Consider the following 18053-nt stretch of genomic DNA (forward strand, 5'->3'; position numbering starts at 1 on the left):
ATGAGAAAGAAGCCAATTTCCTGTGCTGCATCCCCGAACAGCTAGTAGAACTGACTCAAGTTTCACTCCTGCATCCCTAGTAGGAAATTATTTAAACCTTTATAGGGAAGCAAAGTCTTAAAGCACTTCAACACTGAAAATGAATATCAGACTTCAGAACCTGGTTCAAACAGGCATGTCCAATTGCTTAGTAGACTGAACCACTTCAAACAGCTTATTTCCATTTTTCAGAGAATACGTCCAGCAGATTATAGTTCTCTATCTACAAAGATCAACTGCAGACAGGGAAGGTGAAATAAAAGATGAACAGTAACAATATTCCCATACCTGGATACCACAGCAATAGCAGAAATGCTGTTCACTGTATCAGTTTTTGACACATACTTCATGAATGCTATTTTAAATTATATTTGTTCACATTAAATTAGAACTCTAGATGATAAAACAACTTGAGTCTGCAATAAAAGTAAACAAAAGAGAAGTGGAAAACCACAAAATGCATTCATGGAATACTAGTCCCATGTTTTTGATAATGTTCAACCAAATCCTTTTTTATCGGACTAACTGTTCATTTCTATCGGATACACCTCTGGTTTCTATCTAGAATCACCAGTGTCTCCCTTCCTCCCCAAAGACTTCTGCCTCCAATTAAAGCATACATCTTTCTTTCCTCATCCTGCTCTCTCTCTGCCTATTCACTTCCTCTTCTTTCACCTTCCTATATTCCTTACCCCACCTTACACACACCCTTCACAATACTACCTCATCCATATATCATGAAAACAGCTATCAGGTGCTAATGTCCCCTACTCAAGAGCCGTTGCACTATACCTGTTACACATTCAAAGGACAAAATAGTGCAACTGTTCTAACTGTATGAAGCTCTTGTCAAGCTAATATACAGGTTCTACTAATAACTATTCATAACTGCAGTCTTTGCAACTCTGGGCTACACCTGATAAAAGTCCAGATGGATCAGTGTACTACCCTAGACAACAAATTTAAAAGTAAAAAATAAACAAAAGTAATACCAGAGAGGGCTAAATGCAAGAAGCTTATGCCTTCAAATATATCACAAACCATTTGCCTACATAAACAGAGTCTCAGCATAGTTGCAAACAGTCAAGAAGTTTCATGCTAAAATCAAACTCCCTAGCTTCAGCTTTACTCCCTTCCTAACCTCTGTAAATTAATTATGTCTAGCTGTGGTAAACCTGGCCAGCAAAGTACAAATACTTAATAGCTAGAGCAGCACTTGCTTTTGCACATGGTCTGCCCTTTCTACTTTGTTACAGGTGTATTATGCTTTACAAACGTACAGCCTTGTTTACCATAAAAGCAACACTTAGCAGAAAAAAAGCACACAATGCATTCCATACCAAACTGCTTCGCGACAACAGACTAACATGAAGTTCTACAGTTCCCATGCAGCCATACATCTTGCCATCCTACAGGCTTGTCAGATTTCAAAACCACTGCATGGATAAGGCAATTAGTGGAATTCTGTTAAACCTCCAATGATCCAGAATTACTGGGAGGTACAGTCACATCAAACTACTTGGTTATCAATACTGCAGAATAAAGTATGTGCGTTTTCCTGGAGAGCCTGGAGTGGCAGTAACAGCATGCCTATTTTAAAAGGATTCACTTCTTAATTTCAAAATACCAAAATCCAGAGATTCAGAATATCAAATTCAGAACCTAGAGATCTTGGAATCTCAAAATTAAGACCCTCCCCAAAAGCAGACAACACATCACAAAAATAGAAGTTATGTACTCACCATAACGTTCCATCTGAGTAGGTACTTCATTTGTCTGCAACCTGTGGGTATCGGATCTGACTTCGGATCCGTGCCGGCAGCTTACCAAGCTCCAAGATCCGAGCTCTTAGCTCCTCCCCCTACCCATAATCCCCTGCTACCAACCACATTACCTCAGATCGTTTTTTTTGCCTTACCAACCTGTAAACATGAAAAAATCAACTGCAAAGGTGATCAGAAAGTCCCAAAAGGTTCGGGGGATGGCAGAGGGGGGCGGTTGCAGACAAATGAAGTACCTACTCAGATGGAACGTTATGGTGAGTACATAACTTCTTTATCTGAAGTAGTTACTTCATTTGCTCTGCAACCTGTGGGACAGAGTCCCCAGCTACTTATAAGAACCTGGGTGGTCCTTACGGAAGGATATTCAAGCACCATGAGCCAAAAGAAGCCCTACTTCTCAAAATCACATCTAATTTATAATGAGAAATGAACGTATGAGAAGAGGACCAAGTAGCCGCTGAACATATGTCGTCCACTGGAACCCTAGACCAGAAGGCTGTTGAAGTGGCTACAGATATTGTAGAATGAGCACGGATATTAACCGGGGCTGGTTTGCCAGACGATACATACCCCTGAATAATACACTGACGAATCCAATTTGCCACAGTAACTTTGGAAATGGCTTTACCCATGGCTGATTTTGCATAAGAGACAAATAACTGGTCCGACTTGCGAAACTCTCTAGTCCTATGCAAGTAGAAACGCAGCTGTCTCTGTACATCCAATTTGTGTAATGTGTATTCTCCCTTGTTCTGAAATGTGGGAAAAAACACTGGTACATTTATTGATTGATTTTTATTTGCTTCTGAAGCAACCTTAGGCAAGAAAGACAGGTTAGTCCTGAGGGACACTATCTTTGTGAAAGATAAGGTAAGGAGGCTTCATACACAAGGCTTGTAATTCTGAAACCCTTTTGGCCGAAGTAATGGCCACTAAGAAGGCTGTTTTCCATGACCAAGAACTTCAACGGAATTGAGGCCGCAGGTTCGAAAGGTGGACTTGTTAAGGTTTGCAAGACTAGAGTGAGGTCCCATGGAGGAACCACAGACTTTATTGGTGGATTTAAAAGGAAGATGCCTCGTAAGAAGGTTTTGCACAACTTTGTAGATCCTAAGGAACCTATGCCATCACCCATATGAAAATGGGAGATGGCCGCCAATTGTACCTTAACCGTAGAAGCGCTTGCTCCCTGATGAAAGATTAATGAGAGGAAGTCTAGGATGGTCGGGATAGGGACAGTAAATGGGTCCAAGCCTTTATCTTCGGCCCAAATGGAAAAACGTTTCTACTTACTGTTGTAAAGTTTTCTGGTAGATGGCTTATGAGCCGCAACCAGAATGGCCTTAACGGGAGATGAGATACCGGGAGTCCTAGCCATTAATGGAACTGGATCAGCCAAGCCGCAAGCTTGAGGCTGACCAGGTTGGGCATTGGGCAATCCGCGGGATGAGAAATCAGTTCTGGACTGGGATCCAGAATCCACAGAGGAGCCACACTGTGAGACCGCAGAAAGGGGAACCAGATCTGCTGAGGCCAGAATGGGGCTATGAGGATAACTCTGCTCCCCAACCGACAGGCTTTCTGAATGAACTTCATCATGAGAGGAAGGGGAGGATAAGCATAAAGGAGCCCGGGAGGCCAAGCATGGACCAGAGCGTCTCTGGGGGTTCCCCTCTGGGGGGAATTATTGCGAAGTACTCGCTGCATTTTGTGTTTAAAGGAGAAGCAAAAAGATCGCAGCAAGGCTGACCCCATTTGTGGAAGATCTGTTTCGCAACAGATGGATTCAGAGACCACTCGTACGAAGTGAGGAGCACCCGACTTAGCTTGTCCGCTAATATGTTGGATCGTCCCGGGATGTGCGTTGCTACCAGAAAGTGGTTGGTGGAGATCGCCCATTCCCAAACTCTTATGGCCTCTCGACACAGGGGGTAAGATCTGGTTCCCCCCGGTTTGTTTATGTACCAGACTACAGACATGTTGTCTGTCTGGATCACAATTGTCCCCAGGGGAAGAAGGTCGTGGAGGGCTTGCAACGCCAAAAGCACCGCCCTCATCTCTAGGACACTGATATGCAATGTGGTCTCTAGGGGAGTCCACGTGCCTTGAACGGATCTGCCTGAACAATGCCCCCCCACCCGAGGCGAGAAGCATCCATGGTCAACGTGGCTTCAACAGGGGGGATCACAAAGGGCCTCCCTTCTCTGAGTTCCCATGCATGCAACCACCAAAGAAGGGAGTCCCTGCAAACTCTGCTCAGCAGTATGGGCGTGTTCAACGGGTAGAGCAAGAGGGACCACTGGACTTGAAGGGTCCATTGCAATATCCGTATTCGCAGGCGGGCATGGAGGGAAAGACCGATCGCGGCTGCCATAGACATAGACCCTAGTGCCCTCAGCACTAACTCCGCTGGAGGAGAAGGATTCCGTAGAAGGGCTAACACCTGATAAGACAAGCTGTTCAGTCTGACTGATGTTAGGGTAGCTCGAGAGATTCGAGTATTCAACCTGGCCCCTATGAATTCCAGGGCTTGAGTGGGGCACAGGCAGGACTTCTGCAGGTTTACTGAAATGCCTAGGTTGTGGACTAGAGTCAGTGCGTAATCTCTCGCTACTGAGAGCGGATGCCTGTTGGTTGCGGTAAGGAGCCAGTCGTCTAGGTACGGAAAGACCTGAATGCCCTGAAGTCTCAGGTGGGCAGCAACCACCGCCATGACTTTGGTGAACACTCTGGGGGCTGAAGTGAGGCCGAATGGAAGAACCCTGAATTGATAATGACTGGCTCCAAGCCGGAAGCAGAGAAACCTCCTGGATCGTCTGTCCATTAAAATGTGGTAGTACGCATCCTTGAGGTCTATGGAGCACATCCAGTCGTTCTCCCGCAGAAGGGGGAGGATAGATTGAAGAGTGACCATCCGGAACTTTTCCTTGGGTATAAACAGGTTCAGAGCGTAAAGGTCTAAGATGGGTCTGAGGTCCCCCATTTTCTTTGGCACCAAAAAGAACCTTGAGTAATAACCCAATCCGGACTGATCTAGGGGGACGGGCTGGATGGCTTTTTTTCTTAGCAGCTTTAAAATTTCTAAAGCCGCCGCCTCCCTCTGATCGGGTGGTACATCAATCCGTTGTAAGGGACTCCCAGTTTGACAGGTGCTCCGTCAACCGTCCCATGACTGCCTCCAGAGAGGGACAGTCGGGCAAGCCCTCAGGGCTGTTGCACGGGTCTGTCCGAGAAAGGTTCTCTAGACCAGAAATTACGCGGCCCCCCTCTGCCTCTGGGCCAGCGTCCATCTTGTCCTCCTCTGCCTCTAGAGGACGAGTGGTCCGCAGCTGGATGGGATTGCTGAGACTTGCGGAACCACAGCTTCTTTTGTCCCCTCTGATTCCTGGAGAAGGATCCTTGGGGACTAGAGAAGCGGACTCCGACGGCAGACAGTGTCTTCCCGTCCTTTTCGCTTTGGACCAGCGTATCGCGAACGGTCTTGCCGAAAAGAGCAGAACCGTCAAAGGGAGCATTCGCGAAGGACGCCTTGAAGGGCTCCGCGAAGTCGCAAAGACGGAGCCAGGCGTGACGTCGTAAGACAACCCCTGCTCCTCTGGCTCTAGCGGCTCCCTCCGAAGCATGAGAGAGGAGCCGCATAGACGTACTGGAGATGGATATCAGAGTGGCCATTCGTGAAGTAAACACATTCCTGTCTCCGACCGACATGGACTCTGGGGGGGCTGCAGCGTATTCCTTGATCAAGTCTCGCTGTAGCCTGATGGTATGTGCCATATAGTACAGCGCCCTTATAGAAAAGGTCGCTGAAGCAAACATCCGCTTCCCAATCCGGTCCAATGCTCGAGATTCTTTATCTGGCAGGTGGACCAGAGAACTCTCCTGAGCGAGTTCTTTCTTGGTGGCCGCCGCCACCAACATGGCATCAACAGGGGATCCTTTGGCCCACGATTGCCTATCTGTGGGGGGGGGCTCAGTATTTTGTCGGGACGCCTAGGTACTGGCTCCACGGTGTCGGGCTCCTTCCACGCCCTGGTGGTAATTAAGTCCACCAGGGGGTCGGCTGGAGGGGACACCCAAGAAGTAGATGGGCCTGCCTCAAACGCCTCCAGGAACACAGATTCATCAAGGGAAGGTTTTTGGGCAGACCACCCCCTTCTAATACGCAACATTTCCAAGATGTCTCCAAAGGAGACATCTTCAGGGGGTGACCTTGGGGAACCCTCCCTATCATCTAAGTCTGTGTCAGTGGTAACGAACTCGGCGGAGTCCAGGTGCCTCCTTTTACACCGACGTTTCCGAGGAATCTCCTCGGTGGGGCTATCCGAAGAGGGCTCGTCCACGGGTTGTTGTTCCTCAACAGGAACTAGATGGAGGGCTTGGGCAGGCTGTCCCGATGGTCGGATGATGGAAGACAGACCCTCATACAGTGGGGGTACGGGTGGATCCACAGCCCGAACTGGGGATCTAGAGGATCTCGACAGTACCCTCTCCACTACCCCAAAAGCCGAAGGAGAGTCACCCTCGCCAGCCTCTGAGAGCAATCTCCTCGGCTCAGAGGAAGGTATCAGGGTCGGAGCCAAAGCAGTTGGCGCCGAGAGAGAGGTGCGCTCCGAACCGAACAGCTCTGAAGATACAACAACTCCCTCGGATCCGATGCTCAGCCAAAGAGCTCGGATCAGACAAGCTCGAGGGCATAGTCGGCAAAGAGACCAGCGCTATCAGCGCCGACAATTCCCTGGGTCCGAATGGGCACGGATCCGATGACTACGAGATCCGAAAACGAGTCGGAGAAGGAGTGATCGGGGCAAACATGGGGGCCGCGCTCCCCCCCAGAGGGGTGGGAGGCAAGAGCACCCCCATCTGCATTTGGTTCTGTAAGAACCGACGCATCATCCGATCCATATCCGCTTCGGAGATGCTTTTTGTTGACCTGGAAGAGCTAGTCGAGGCAGGCCGGGAGGGCCGCCTCGATGACCTCGAGGGAGATCGATCTTCCTCCTCCGGCGAGAAGCTAGGCGAACCAAGCCGAGAGAAGAGGAGAAGGATCCGGAGACCCCCGAAGGAGACTTAGTTATTTTAGCTGGCGGAACCAAGGGGTGAGACTCGGTCCGCCTTTTATGGGATCTATGTCCCTCCTTATCCTTGTGCCTCTTCTCCTTAGTTGAGGAGGCACTAGTTTCCCCAGAGCTCAAACCCGAAGTGGGAGGTTGAGTCCCGGGTTGAGCTGCGGGAACAACAGAGGGCGCCGAGGCCACTGAGGCAGCCGGAGCCCGAACAGGAGAGGAAGAAGAAGCTGACTCCTGGGGGAGCTTTCCCGCCAGGATCAGCTTGTTCTTCCTATCCTGAAGTGCCCGGGGGTTAAAGGCCGCACAGATCTGGCAGGCCTCAGAGATGGGCTGCCGCCAGGCATAAAACGCACTGAGTGTGGCCATCAGCTGGGGAAAGCTTGTGGCCACACTCAGTACATTTGGAAAAAATGGCCTTAGGCCCTTCCGCCATGTTGAAGCACTCACACACACACCCAAACACTAAGGAGGGAAAGGGAGTGACAAGAAAACTAACTACTGTACCAATAAAAATTTAAAAAACTAACATTAACAAGGGGGTAGAAGGTTTTACTACCACACACACACGATTTTGAAGTTTTTTGGTGAAAAAAGATTGAAAATGATCTCACCCAGCCAGGAGCTCTTCAAAAGTAAAGCTTCTTCAGCTGCGGCAAAAAATGATCTGAGGTAATGTGGTTGGTAGCAGGGGATTATGGGTAGGGGGGAGGAGCTAGGAGCTTGGATCTTGGTAAGCTGCCGGCTCGGATCCGATACCCACAGGTTGCAGAGCAAATCAAGCAACTACTTCAGATCATGTTTTTGCAAGGGGGCAAGCCCCCTTGCTACTTAAATATACCAACTCCGAGATCGCACTACAGCGAGGAAAAGGGAAATATCCTATTCCATGCTGTATGCTGATCTCCGTTCAGGATTTTGAAGTTTTCAAACTTCGATCATACGAATTTCGAAGTTTTAAGTTTCGAAATTCTGTAGGGGACCCATTTTAAAATACTAGTTTCACACAAGAGTTTTGAAACTTTAGTATGCATTGAGAGTACAGCCTGCAACAACCCACTCCAAAGAACAGAAGCAAACTGATTTCAGTCGTAATCTTTCCAAAATTAGCAAAGAATACTTACACAGTACAATCTTTGATGCATTCAGAGCACTGCCCATCTTTTATGAAGGCCGCAGCTCTATTTGAATACAAAATGCTGAGCTGCTCCCGACCACTCTTACCTAAGGAAGTGAGCAGAAAAAAAGCATTAATGAACTGGTACATCGGAACCTCATGTTTCTTTTACAGTGTAGTCTGCAGTACATTTCAGCTTGATCAATATGGAAACTAAATAGAAGTTATGTTCTTACCATAACGTTCCATGTTAGTTGTCTTCTTCTCGCCTTCTTCTTGCTGGATGGGTTCGGAGCCGACCTCGGCTCCGACTCGGCCACTCTAAAAGCTCGAGAGTTGGTTCCACCGGCTCGAGGCTCCCTTATATCCCACAATGCTAGGCGAGAGTTACCTCAGATCTCGTTTGTAAGCTAACCCCAGCTTATAATAGTAACAGAACAACTATAAACAGAGTCCACCTCTAACAACAGGGAGAAAGAAGGGTGACCTACATCCTGATCCAGGAAATATGCACAACAGCATATGCCTAAGAAAAGAGGTGGTAGAAAGAGAGGTCACAATCACAACTCCTCTAGGTCTGTCCAGGCCAGGGGGAAGGAGGGTGGGACGCAAGAAGAAGGCGAGAAGAAGACAACTAACATGGAACATTATGGTAAGAACATAACTTCTATATGTTAAGTTGTCTATCTCGCCTTCATTCTTGCTGGATGGGACCGCGTCCTAGCACCTTGTCCCGGTGGCCTAACGGAACAGACTCCTGAGAACAGTGGAACCAAAGTTAGCTCTATGCCTAGAAGCTAAATCCAACTTATAATGAGAAATGAAAGTGTGAGGAGTAGCCCAAGTAGCCGCTGCACAAATGGTGTCAATAGGCAGTCTGTCTTGGAAGGCTATGGAAGTAGCCAAAGCTCTGGTGGAATGGGCCTTAGGTTTGTTAGGCAGCCTTTGGTGTCTAATTTCATAAACAAGGGAAATCAGAGATGTTAGCCATCTAGATAATGATACCTTTGAAACTGAAAGTCCCTTTCTGCCTTCTGCATAGGAGACAAACAGCTGGTCAGATTTTCTGAATTGTTTTGTTCTATCCAAATAGTACCTTAACTGACGATGAACATCTAGCCAGTGTAATTTTTGTTCAGACCTATTGGAATATTCTGGAAAAACACAGGGAGGTCAATGCTTTGATTTAGATTAGACGTCGAGGCTACCTTAGGCAAAAAGGACGGATTGGTTCGTAAGGATACCCTGTCCTTATGGAACAACAGATAAGGAGGTCGACAGCTGAGTGCATGAAGTTCGAAACTCTTCTAGCTGAAGTAATAGCTACCAGAAAGAGTTTTCCATGATAGCAATTTTAAAGAACAGGAGGATGCAGGTTCGAAAGGGGAAAGAATTAAAGAACTCAGAACTAAATTTAGGTCCCATGGAGGAGGAGGATTTCTTATAGGAGGTCTGAGAAGAAAAACTCCTTTCAAAAAGGCCTTGCAAAGTTTGTGGGACATTAAGGCAGACTCAGAAATACCCACATGAAAGTTAGAAATAGCTGCCAATTGAACTTTAAGAGTAGAAGGAGATGAACCTGCATGGAAGAGTTCAGCTAGAAAATCAAGGACTATCTGGATAGAAGCAGTGAAAGGATCTATGTGCCTTCCTTGAGCCCAATATGTGAAGCGTTTCCACTTACTCAAATAAATCTTCCGAGTGGAAGATTTATGGGAAGCTATCAAAATATCTCGAACGGAGTGAGATAATTGAGGAAGCCTGGCTAAGGTTGGAATTGGAGGAACCAAGCAGTGAGGTTCAGAGAGGGGAGGGAGCGATGAAACTGACCCGACTGATGGATCAAAAGATCTGGAACTAGGTCCAGATGCCAAGGTCGCTCCAATAGAAATTGATGTAGAAAGGGGAACCACACCTGTCGAGGCCAGTAAGGAGCAATGAGGATCAACAAGGCCTTCTGAGCGATAGCTTTCTGCATCACTTGAGAGATTAGTGGGAAGGGGGGAAATGCATACAGAAGTCCCCGGGGCCAAACTTGGACTAGAGCGTCTCTGCTGGGATGGCCTGGTAAAGGGAATAGAGTGAAATAATCTCTGCACTTGCTGTTTTGGGGAGTAGCAAAAAGATTGCAGCAAGGCTGACCCCACTTGAGAAAAATTTCTCTCACAACAGAGTCTTTCAGAGACCACTCGTGAGGCATGAGAATAGCTCTGCTCAACTTGTCCGCGATTTGATTGGACTTCCCGGGGATGTGAGTTGCTATCAGAAACCGCTGAGAAGAAATCGCCCATTGCCACAATCTGAGTGCTTCTCGACACAGGGAGTAGGACCTGGTTCCGCCTTGTTTGTTGATGTACCACACTACAGATATATTGTCTGTCTGGATTGCAATCGTTCCTAAGGGAAGAGAGTCTTGAAGGGCTTGCAATGCTAAAAGCACTGCTCTCATCTCCAGAACATTTATGTGCAAGTGGCATTCGTCTGGTTGCCATGTGCCCTGGACCGTCCTGCCCTGATAATGCCCCCCCACCCAATCAGGGAGGCGTCCGTTGTCAGAGTAGCAACCGGAGGGGGAGGAACAAAGGGTCTTCCCAACAAGAGCTGAGGGGAAGACATCCACCACATGAGATGATTCCTGCACGCCTGCGTGATCATAATGGTGTGGGACATTGGAAGTTGCTGGTATGACCATTGTGTAAAGAGCATCCATTGAAGGATTCGCATGTGGAATCTGGCTAATGGAAGCAGAGGTATGGCCGCCGCCATAATTCCCAACACTTTCAGAACTAACCTGGCTTTGATTCTGTTGTTGTTGAAAAGGAGTGAGACCAGTTTGTGTATGTCTGTTATTCTCTGATCTGTTAGCCTCGCAGACATGTCTACTGTGTCTAGATTTGCGCCTATGAAGGTAATAGTACGACAAGGCGACAAAACAGACTTTTCGCAATTTATTGAAATGCCTAACTTTTGACAAATGCGAAAGGTGTAATCTCTGGCCATCAGAAGGAGATGCTTGGTGGGAGCTGTGAGGAGCCAGTCGTCCAAATATGGAAACACCTGGAATCCTTGTCGCCTCAGGTGAGAAGCTACCACTGCCATGCATTTGGTAAACACCCGGGGGGCAGTGGTGAGACCAAAGGGCAGGGCCCTGAATTGAAAATGACTGGTTCCCAGCCTGAAGCGGAGGAATCTTCTGGAGCGTCTGTTCATTTTATGTGATAGTACGCATCCTGAAGGTCTATAGAGCACATCCAGTTTCCTTTTCCCAATAGGGGAAGGATGGACTGCAGCGTGACCATCCGAAATCTTGTTTTCTTGACTGATCTGTTCAAGATACTGAGATCCAAAATTGGTCTCCAGTCCCCTGTTTTCTTTGGAACTAAAAGAACCTTGAGTAGATTCCGGATCCTTGCTGGTCTGCTGGAACTGGCTGAATTGCTCTTTTTGCAAGCAGCTTTGAAATTTCCAAAACCGCTAGATCCCTTTGAGGGTGGAACATCTGGAAGGGATTTTTTTGATTGGTTTGGAATGCGAAGAAAGGGAATAGAATAGCCTTCGGAAATGACGGACTGTACCCATTTGTCTTGAGTCAGGGATAGCCAGGCTTCTGGGTACAGTGACAATCTTCCCCCGACTGCCTCCGAAGGTGGGCAGTCGGGCAACACCTCAGGGATGCTGAAAAGGCTTATCAGAGAAAGCTTCTCGATTGCCCTGGTTCTGCGGAGCCCCCCTGCCTCGAGGGCGACGTCTACCATTGTTATTCCCGCCTCTGCCTCTGGCGGGGAACCGACTCTGTGCGTCAGGCGAAGTCCCTTAAGATTGTTTACGGAACCACATTTTCCCACTTTTCTGGCCTTTGGGGTAAGGCCTAGAAGTTGTAGAAAAACGGACTCCCGACGGCAGAAAGAGTCTTGCCATCAGTCTCGCACCTAGTCAAGGTTTCTTTCACTTGAGGACCAAAGAGAGATGATCCATCAAACGGGGAATTAGTGAAAGACGTCTTGAAGGGGTCCGCAAAATTGCATAGCCGCATCCAGGCATGCCTACGTAAGGCCACACCTGTCCCTGCGGCCCTGCTCGCTCCATCAGCCGCATAAGAAAGGAGACGCATGGAGGAGTTGGCTATGGAGTTAAGGGTAGCCAGCTGAGTGTTCATCTTATCTTGAAAACCCGCAGTTGTAGGGTCCTTCAACATGTCACTCGCTTCTTTAATCAAGTCCCTTTGAAGACGAGTAAAATGGCACAGGTAGTTCAGCGAACGCATAGCAAATGTCGCTGACGAGAACATCCGCTTCCCGTACCTGTCCATGGACCTAGATTCCTTGTTAGGTGGATGGACAGGTACTGAAGGATCAGCTAGTTCCTTCTTAGTGGCAGCAGCCACCACCATAGCATCCACAGAAAAGTACAGTTTTGTACCTACCATAAATGTAGATGTTCGAGGATTCCATTGCTGCAGTCCTTACTATTGGGTATAGTCCGCATCCAGTCGGCCCGAATACCAGAGGGTCAGGCGCATTAGACTGACGCCAGTACGCCAGGGTACTAATGCGCATGACCGGCGTCATATCCTCAGTCTTTTCTTGCCCCAGATGTCAGAAGACCCTAAAAAGACAGGGCCCAAAATACCTGCACCAAAACATGAACAATATATACAAAAATATAAGCAGGTAAACACACCTACACAACCACCCCTAAACACAGAGGGAAGGAGGGAGACTGCAGCAATGGAATCCTCGAACATCTACATTTATGGTAGGTACAAAACTGTACTATGTTCTTCGTTTTCCATTGCTGCAGTCCTTACTATTGGGTAGAATCCCAAAGCAGAGGTAAGGGAGGCTGGCAAATCATAAAGAAGCAGGAGCTGACAACATGCCTTGCAAAACAGCTGTGGCAAAACCAGCCCTAGACTTAGAGTAGATAGGAAGGTGATAATGCTTAGAGAAAGTATGTACTGAACTCCAAGTAGCTGCTTCCAAAATATCCTTAGTTGCCACCGCGCGTAGAAATGCTGTTGAAGTGGCAGTAGCCCTAGTGGAATGAGGCCTAATCCCAGCTGGAACCTCCTTGCCATGATGGGAATAACAAAATGCAATGCAAAAGCCAATCCACCTAGAAATAGTTTGTTTTGACACAGGCTTGCCCTGCGAACTCAAAGCAAAAGAAACAAACAACTGCTGAGACTGCCTAAAATCCTTAGTCCTGCTTAAGTAATAACGCAATTGCCTGTGTACATCTAAAGTATGCAAAATCTTTTCCCTTTATTTTGGGGTCTGCATAAAAAGTAGGCAAATGAATAGTTTGGTTTAAAGCCACACTAGAAACCACCTTAGGCATAAAGGAAGGATTAGTACGTAATGATACCCTATCCGTATGGAAAATCAAAAAGGGCTCGACTGCCATAAGGGCCTGCAACTCATAGACACCCTTCTTGCAGAAGTAATAGCCAACAAAAAAGCAGTCTTCCATGACAAATATTTCAATTCAGCAGTAGCCGCAGGCTCAAAAGGTTGTAGAGTAAGTTTTTCCAACACAAAATTGAGATCCCAAGCAGGAGTAGGAGCCGGGGGTCTTATATTTTTGCCCCTCTAAGAAACTGCTTGAACAAAGGATGCGAAAACAATGGTGGGTCACAATCATAGTGAGCTGAGATTGCTGCAGCATGAATCTTAATAGAAGAGAAGGACAGACCCTTGTCCAGTAACTCAGTAAGATATTGAAGAGCCAGACTCAAATTAGGCTCAGAAATCTCCAAATTCTTTGCTTTACTCCAAAATAAAAATCTCTTCCATTTTGCTGCGTACACTTTCCTTGTACTAGGTCTTCTAGCTTCCATGATCACATTTAAAACTTGTTGAGGAAGTTGAGACCTGCTGTGGTTCAACACAGAATATGCCAGGCTGTCAGATGAAGAGAGTGAAGCTTGACATGGAGCAGATGACCGTCCTGCTGGGATAACAGATGTGGAATCAAAGGTTAAGGCCATGGAGGCTTCTTTACCAGACTCCGTAGTAGAGGGTACCAGTGTTGCCGAGGCCAATCTGGAGCTATCAAAATCATCCTTGGCCTGTCCTGTCTGACCTTTAACAGTACCTTTGGAAGAAGAGGCAGAGGTGGAAAGGCATACACATGAAGGTTTGTCCAACTGAAAGACAGAGCATCCACTTTCCAAGCTGTGTGATGAAACCCCTTTGTGCAAAACTGTGGCAGCTGGTGGTTTAGTGGAGAAGCGAACAGATCTATGTCTGGAGTTCCCCATGACACTGTCAATATCTGAAATACATGAAGATCCAGTTTCCACTTGTGGGGATCCATGATTTGTCTGCTTAACACATCTGCTAAGGAGGTCTGTGCTCCTGGCAGAAACCTTGCCTGAAGAGTTAGGTGCAAGCGTAGCAGTCTCCCATAAAATCATTGCTTGCCTGCATAGAGGATAAGAATGTGTTCCCCCTTGTTTGTTGAAGTACCACATGACAGTTGTGTTGTCTGTTAGAATCAACACCTGCCCTGGAAGAAGTAACTCCTTGAAAGCCATCAATGCGAACTGGACTGCTAACATCTCCTTCATGTTGATATGTAGATGCTGTAGTCTGGCAGGCCACTTGTCTTGTATCCACTTTCCATTTAGATGAGCTCCCCAAGCAATGACTGAGGCATCTGTCGGTAAAATCTGACTCGCCTCTGGCCGGGTCACCGAGAGTCCCTTGTTTAGGTGACATTCCTGAGCCCACCACAAAAATTCTCTTTGAAGGCAAGGTATTATTTGAATGACAGTGTCTAAATCCTGGCAGTGCTGTGTCCATACATTTCTGAGATACCATTGTAACTTCCTCATATGCAGTTTGGCATTGGGAAGCACCAGAATACAAGATGCCATGAACCCTAATGCTTGAAGGACTGTCTCTGCAGTCAGCACGGACTGATGAGATAGTTGATGGAAGTAAAGTGATAGACTCTTGTTTGTCCGGGGTTAAAAAGGCCATCTGGGCTGCTGTATTCAGTCTCACACCCAGAAAGCACATGTCTTGAGAGGGTACTAGACTGGACTTTATTTCGTTCACAGAATACCCTAGGCATCTTAGCACTGCTAAAAGATATTCCAGATGCTGAAGAAGGTCTTCCTTGTCTTGAGCCAGAAACAGGCAGTCGTGTAAATAAGGATAGATTTGAAGTTCCTGTAGCCTGAAGTAAGCTATCACTGGAGCCAGAACCTTTGTGAATACTCTGGGCGCAGTAGATAAGCCAAAGGGCAATGCAGAGAACTGATAATGAGAATCTCCAGCTCAAAACCGCAGATACTTCCTGTAACTTAGCCTGATAGGCACATGAAGGTAAGCTTCCTTGAGATCTAAAGTTACCATCCAGTGATCTTTGCCCAGCAGGGGTAAAAGCTGTTGTAACGTCAACATCTTGAACTTGGGAATGTCCAGATAAGTGTTGAGGAGAGATAAATCCAAAAGCAGTCTCCACGTGTTCCCCTTCTGTAGTACTAGGAACATGCGAGAATAAAATCCTAGGCCCCTTTCTGATACAGGGACTGGCTGAATGATGTCCAACACCCATCTGTCTTGAGTAATTAAATCCCAAGTTACTTTGAAAAGAGACAGCCGTCCTTCTAAAGGAGCTGCCAGACGAGAAACTACTGGCAGCTGAAAAGGCAGGTCATTGGGTCTGTTTACGAAAGGACTGACCCCTGCCCTCACCAGAAGTCTGAGCAGGTGAACTCCCTGATCTAGGCCTAAAAGAACCTTGAGCCCTGCCCCTACCACGTCCAGACCTACCCCTAGACTGGGAATCATAAGCAGGATATGTCCACCCCTTAGCAGGCCAATTTCTACTAAACTTCGGTGGCTGTACCTGCAAAAAATCTTTAACAGTTTGCATAGACTTAGCTTTGTCCTCCATTTTCTTTAAAACTGCTTCCACAGGTGAACCAAACAACACATCAGACTGTAAAGGAGCATCCAAAATCCTTGTCTTAACATGCTCAGCCAAATTTTGATCCCTCAACCAGGCATGCCTGCGAAGAACAGAACTAGTGGCAGCCACCCTCGAGGAGGCCTGCACAGCATCAAAACCACATTGCAAAGAATGCTTGCCCACTTGTTCAGACACAAACTAAATCCAGCAAGTCTTTACAATCAATACCTTCCGCCAAAGCATCCACCTTAGATTTCAATTGTGAAAGGAGATAATTTTGATATTTCAGCATGTGAAACTGACAATTCAACGCTCCCATGGCTAGAGTGGAAGAAGTATATTTCTTACCCCACCTATCTAACGCCCTTGCCTCTTTGTCAGTGGGAACAGGATTTTTAACCACAGAGGCCTTAACACCTTTAGGCCCCTGAGAAACAATTTCTGGGTCCGCCCTAGGACTCTTAAACAAATACTTATGAGCTGGGCACCCTATAGTACCTATCAGGTTTAACAGGAGCAGGAGGCAAAGAATCAGGGTTCAGGAAGCCTCTGCAAAACATCTTCCACCACATTCAACACAGGAGGTATAGCTAAGGGCCAATGCTGGGGTAAAACAAGAATTCCCTAAGCCTCTTCCTGGAATCAGAGTAATCCTGGCCTTCCCATTTAAAGTGCTCCCTCATGGAATGCAGAGTCTCTGAAAATGAAAATCCTCAGGAGGAGAAGGGCATCATCCACATCAGAATCAGAATAATGAGGATACTCCTGCAAATCTTCCGCAGAAGACTCAGAAGCCCCTGAACCCTGTTCAAAACTGTCAAACTCTGGTTCCACTCTAGGCCTCTTATCAGGAGGGCCCATAGAACCTCTAATCATAGTAATTAAATCTTCTGCCATTTTAAGCATATGTTTCTTAGGTACAGAACCCGAAAGGCTAGGAGAAGCCCCTACTGAAGCTGAAGCTGCCCTACCTCTAAAAGAAGTTTTGGCAACAGAAGGAGAGGCTCTAACTACTTTGGGAAGAGAGGGAAGAATAGTTACCTGAGAAGCCCCCTCAGCCTGGCCTGCCTCCTGAGAGGGCACATCCTGTAACAGTAAAGTTTCTGCCTGAGACTCCATAGAAACTCCTGGCAAAACCTCTGGCTCCACTGAGCCATCTAAAGAACCGACGTCCGGGACTGCCGGTTCATCAACCCTAGGCTTCGCTGTTTAGTCCTTGACGGGCCGGAGCATCCGACGGCATTTTATAATTGCAACGCTTCCCAAACACTAATCTGGCACAGTCTAACCTCCTCTTAATAGTGCGTTTGTTAAACCTAGCACAAGAGCGGCAACCAACAACGTCGTGCTCAGGCCCTAAACAAGGTATACACAATGTATGGTAATCCCTATGAGGTATTTGTTTCCCACAAGAAATACAGTTATTCACTTTTTCTGACATCCGGTTAAATACTGAGGCAAGAAAAACCAAAATGTTCCCCAACGGGTACTTAGCCAACTCTGATTCGGTCTGAAACTCCGGTTTCGAAATATTTCAGAACGCCAACCTGCACTCGCAAAACTGCTTCTGCATCGGACCACGCGCAAAAGACTGAGGATGTCGCCGTCATAGTACCCGCCCTGACCGACGCCAGCCTTACTGGTATTCGGGCCGACTGGATGCGGACTATACCCAATAGTAAGGACTGCAGCAATGGAAAACGAAGAACATCTCCTTTTGTCAAGAACTGTTTGTCTGCTGGTGCCGTTATGAATTCTGAGGGTCTCCTGGGAGTGGGGTCCACTGAATCAGGAGCCGTCCATGCCTTTTTAGCCACCACCTGCATGAGGGGGTCAAAGGGGGGAGACACCCAGGAGGTGGAAGGACGAGAGCCAAACGCCTCAAGGTACACAGATTCATCCTCCGAAGGGTTGAGGGCTGGCCAATTTCCCCTCTGCTTGAGGATTTCTAGAATGTCTGCAAAGGAGACATCTTCAGAAGGGGAACGGGGGGAACCCTCTAAATCTGTGTCAGATGTGATGGACTCAGGTGAGTCAATGTGTTTCCTCTTACACTTCCTCTTCCGAGGGCTCTTCTGCCAAATCAGGAGAGGCCTCGAAGAGGATGAGATCCCACAGGGGTTCCTG

The 18053-nt window shown here is 47.3% G+C and overlaps 1 protein-coding gene across 1 annotated transcript in view; it reads right to left on the reverse strand.

Moving 5' to 3' along the window:
- The window catches only part of TOMM34 (translocase of outer mitochondrial membrane 34), an 843921-nt gene that overhangs the window by 715514 nt on the left and 110354 nt on the right, over positions 1-18053 (reverse strand). The window contains exon 2 of the mRNA XM_044090075.1: positions 8011-8110. Within this exon, the coding sequence (XP_043946010.1) occupies positions 8011-8110 (100 nt within the window). The remainder of the gene's footprint in view (positions 1-8010; positions 8111-18053) is intronic.

Source organism: Protopterus annectens, chromosome 12.part0, assembly GCF_019279795.1.
Source record: "Protopterus annectens isolate FY-2018-M chromosome 12.part0, PAN1.0, whole genome shotgun sequence".
Classification (NCBI taxonomy): domain Eukaryota; kingdom Metazoa; phylum Chordata; order Ceratodontiformes; family Protopteridae; genus Protopterus; species Protopterus annectens.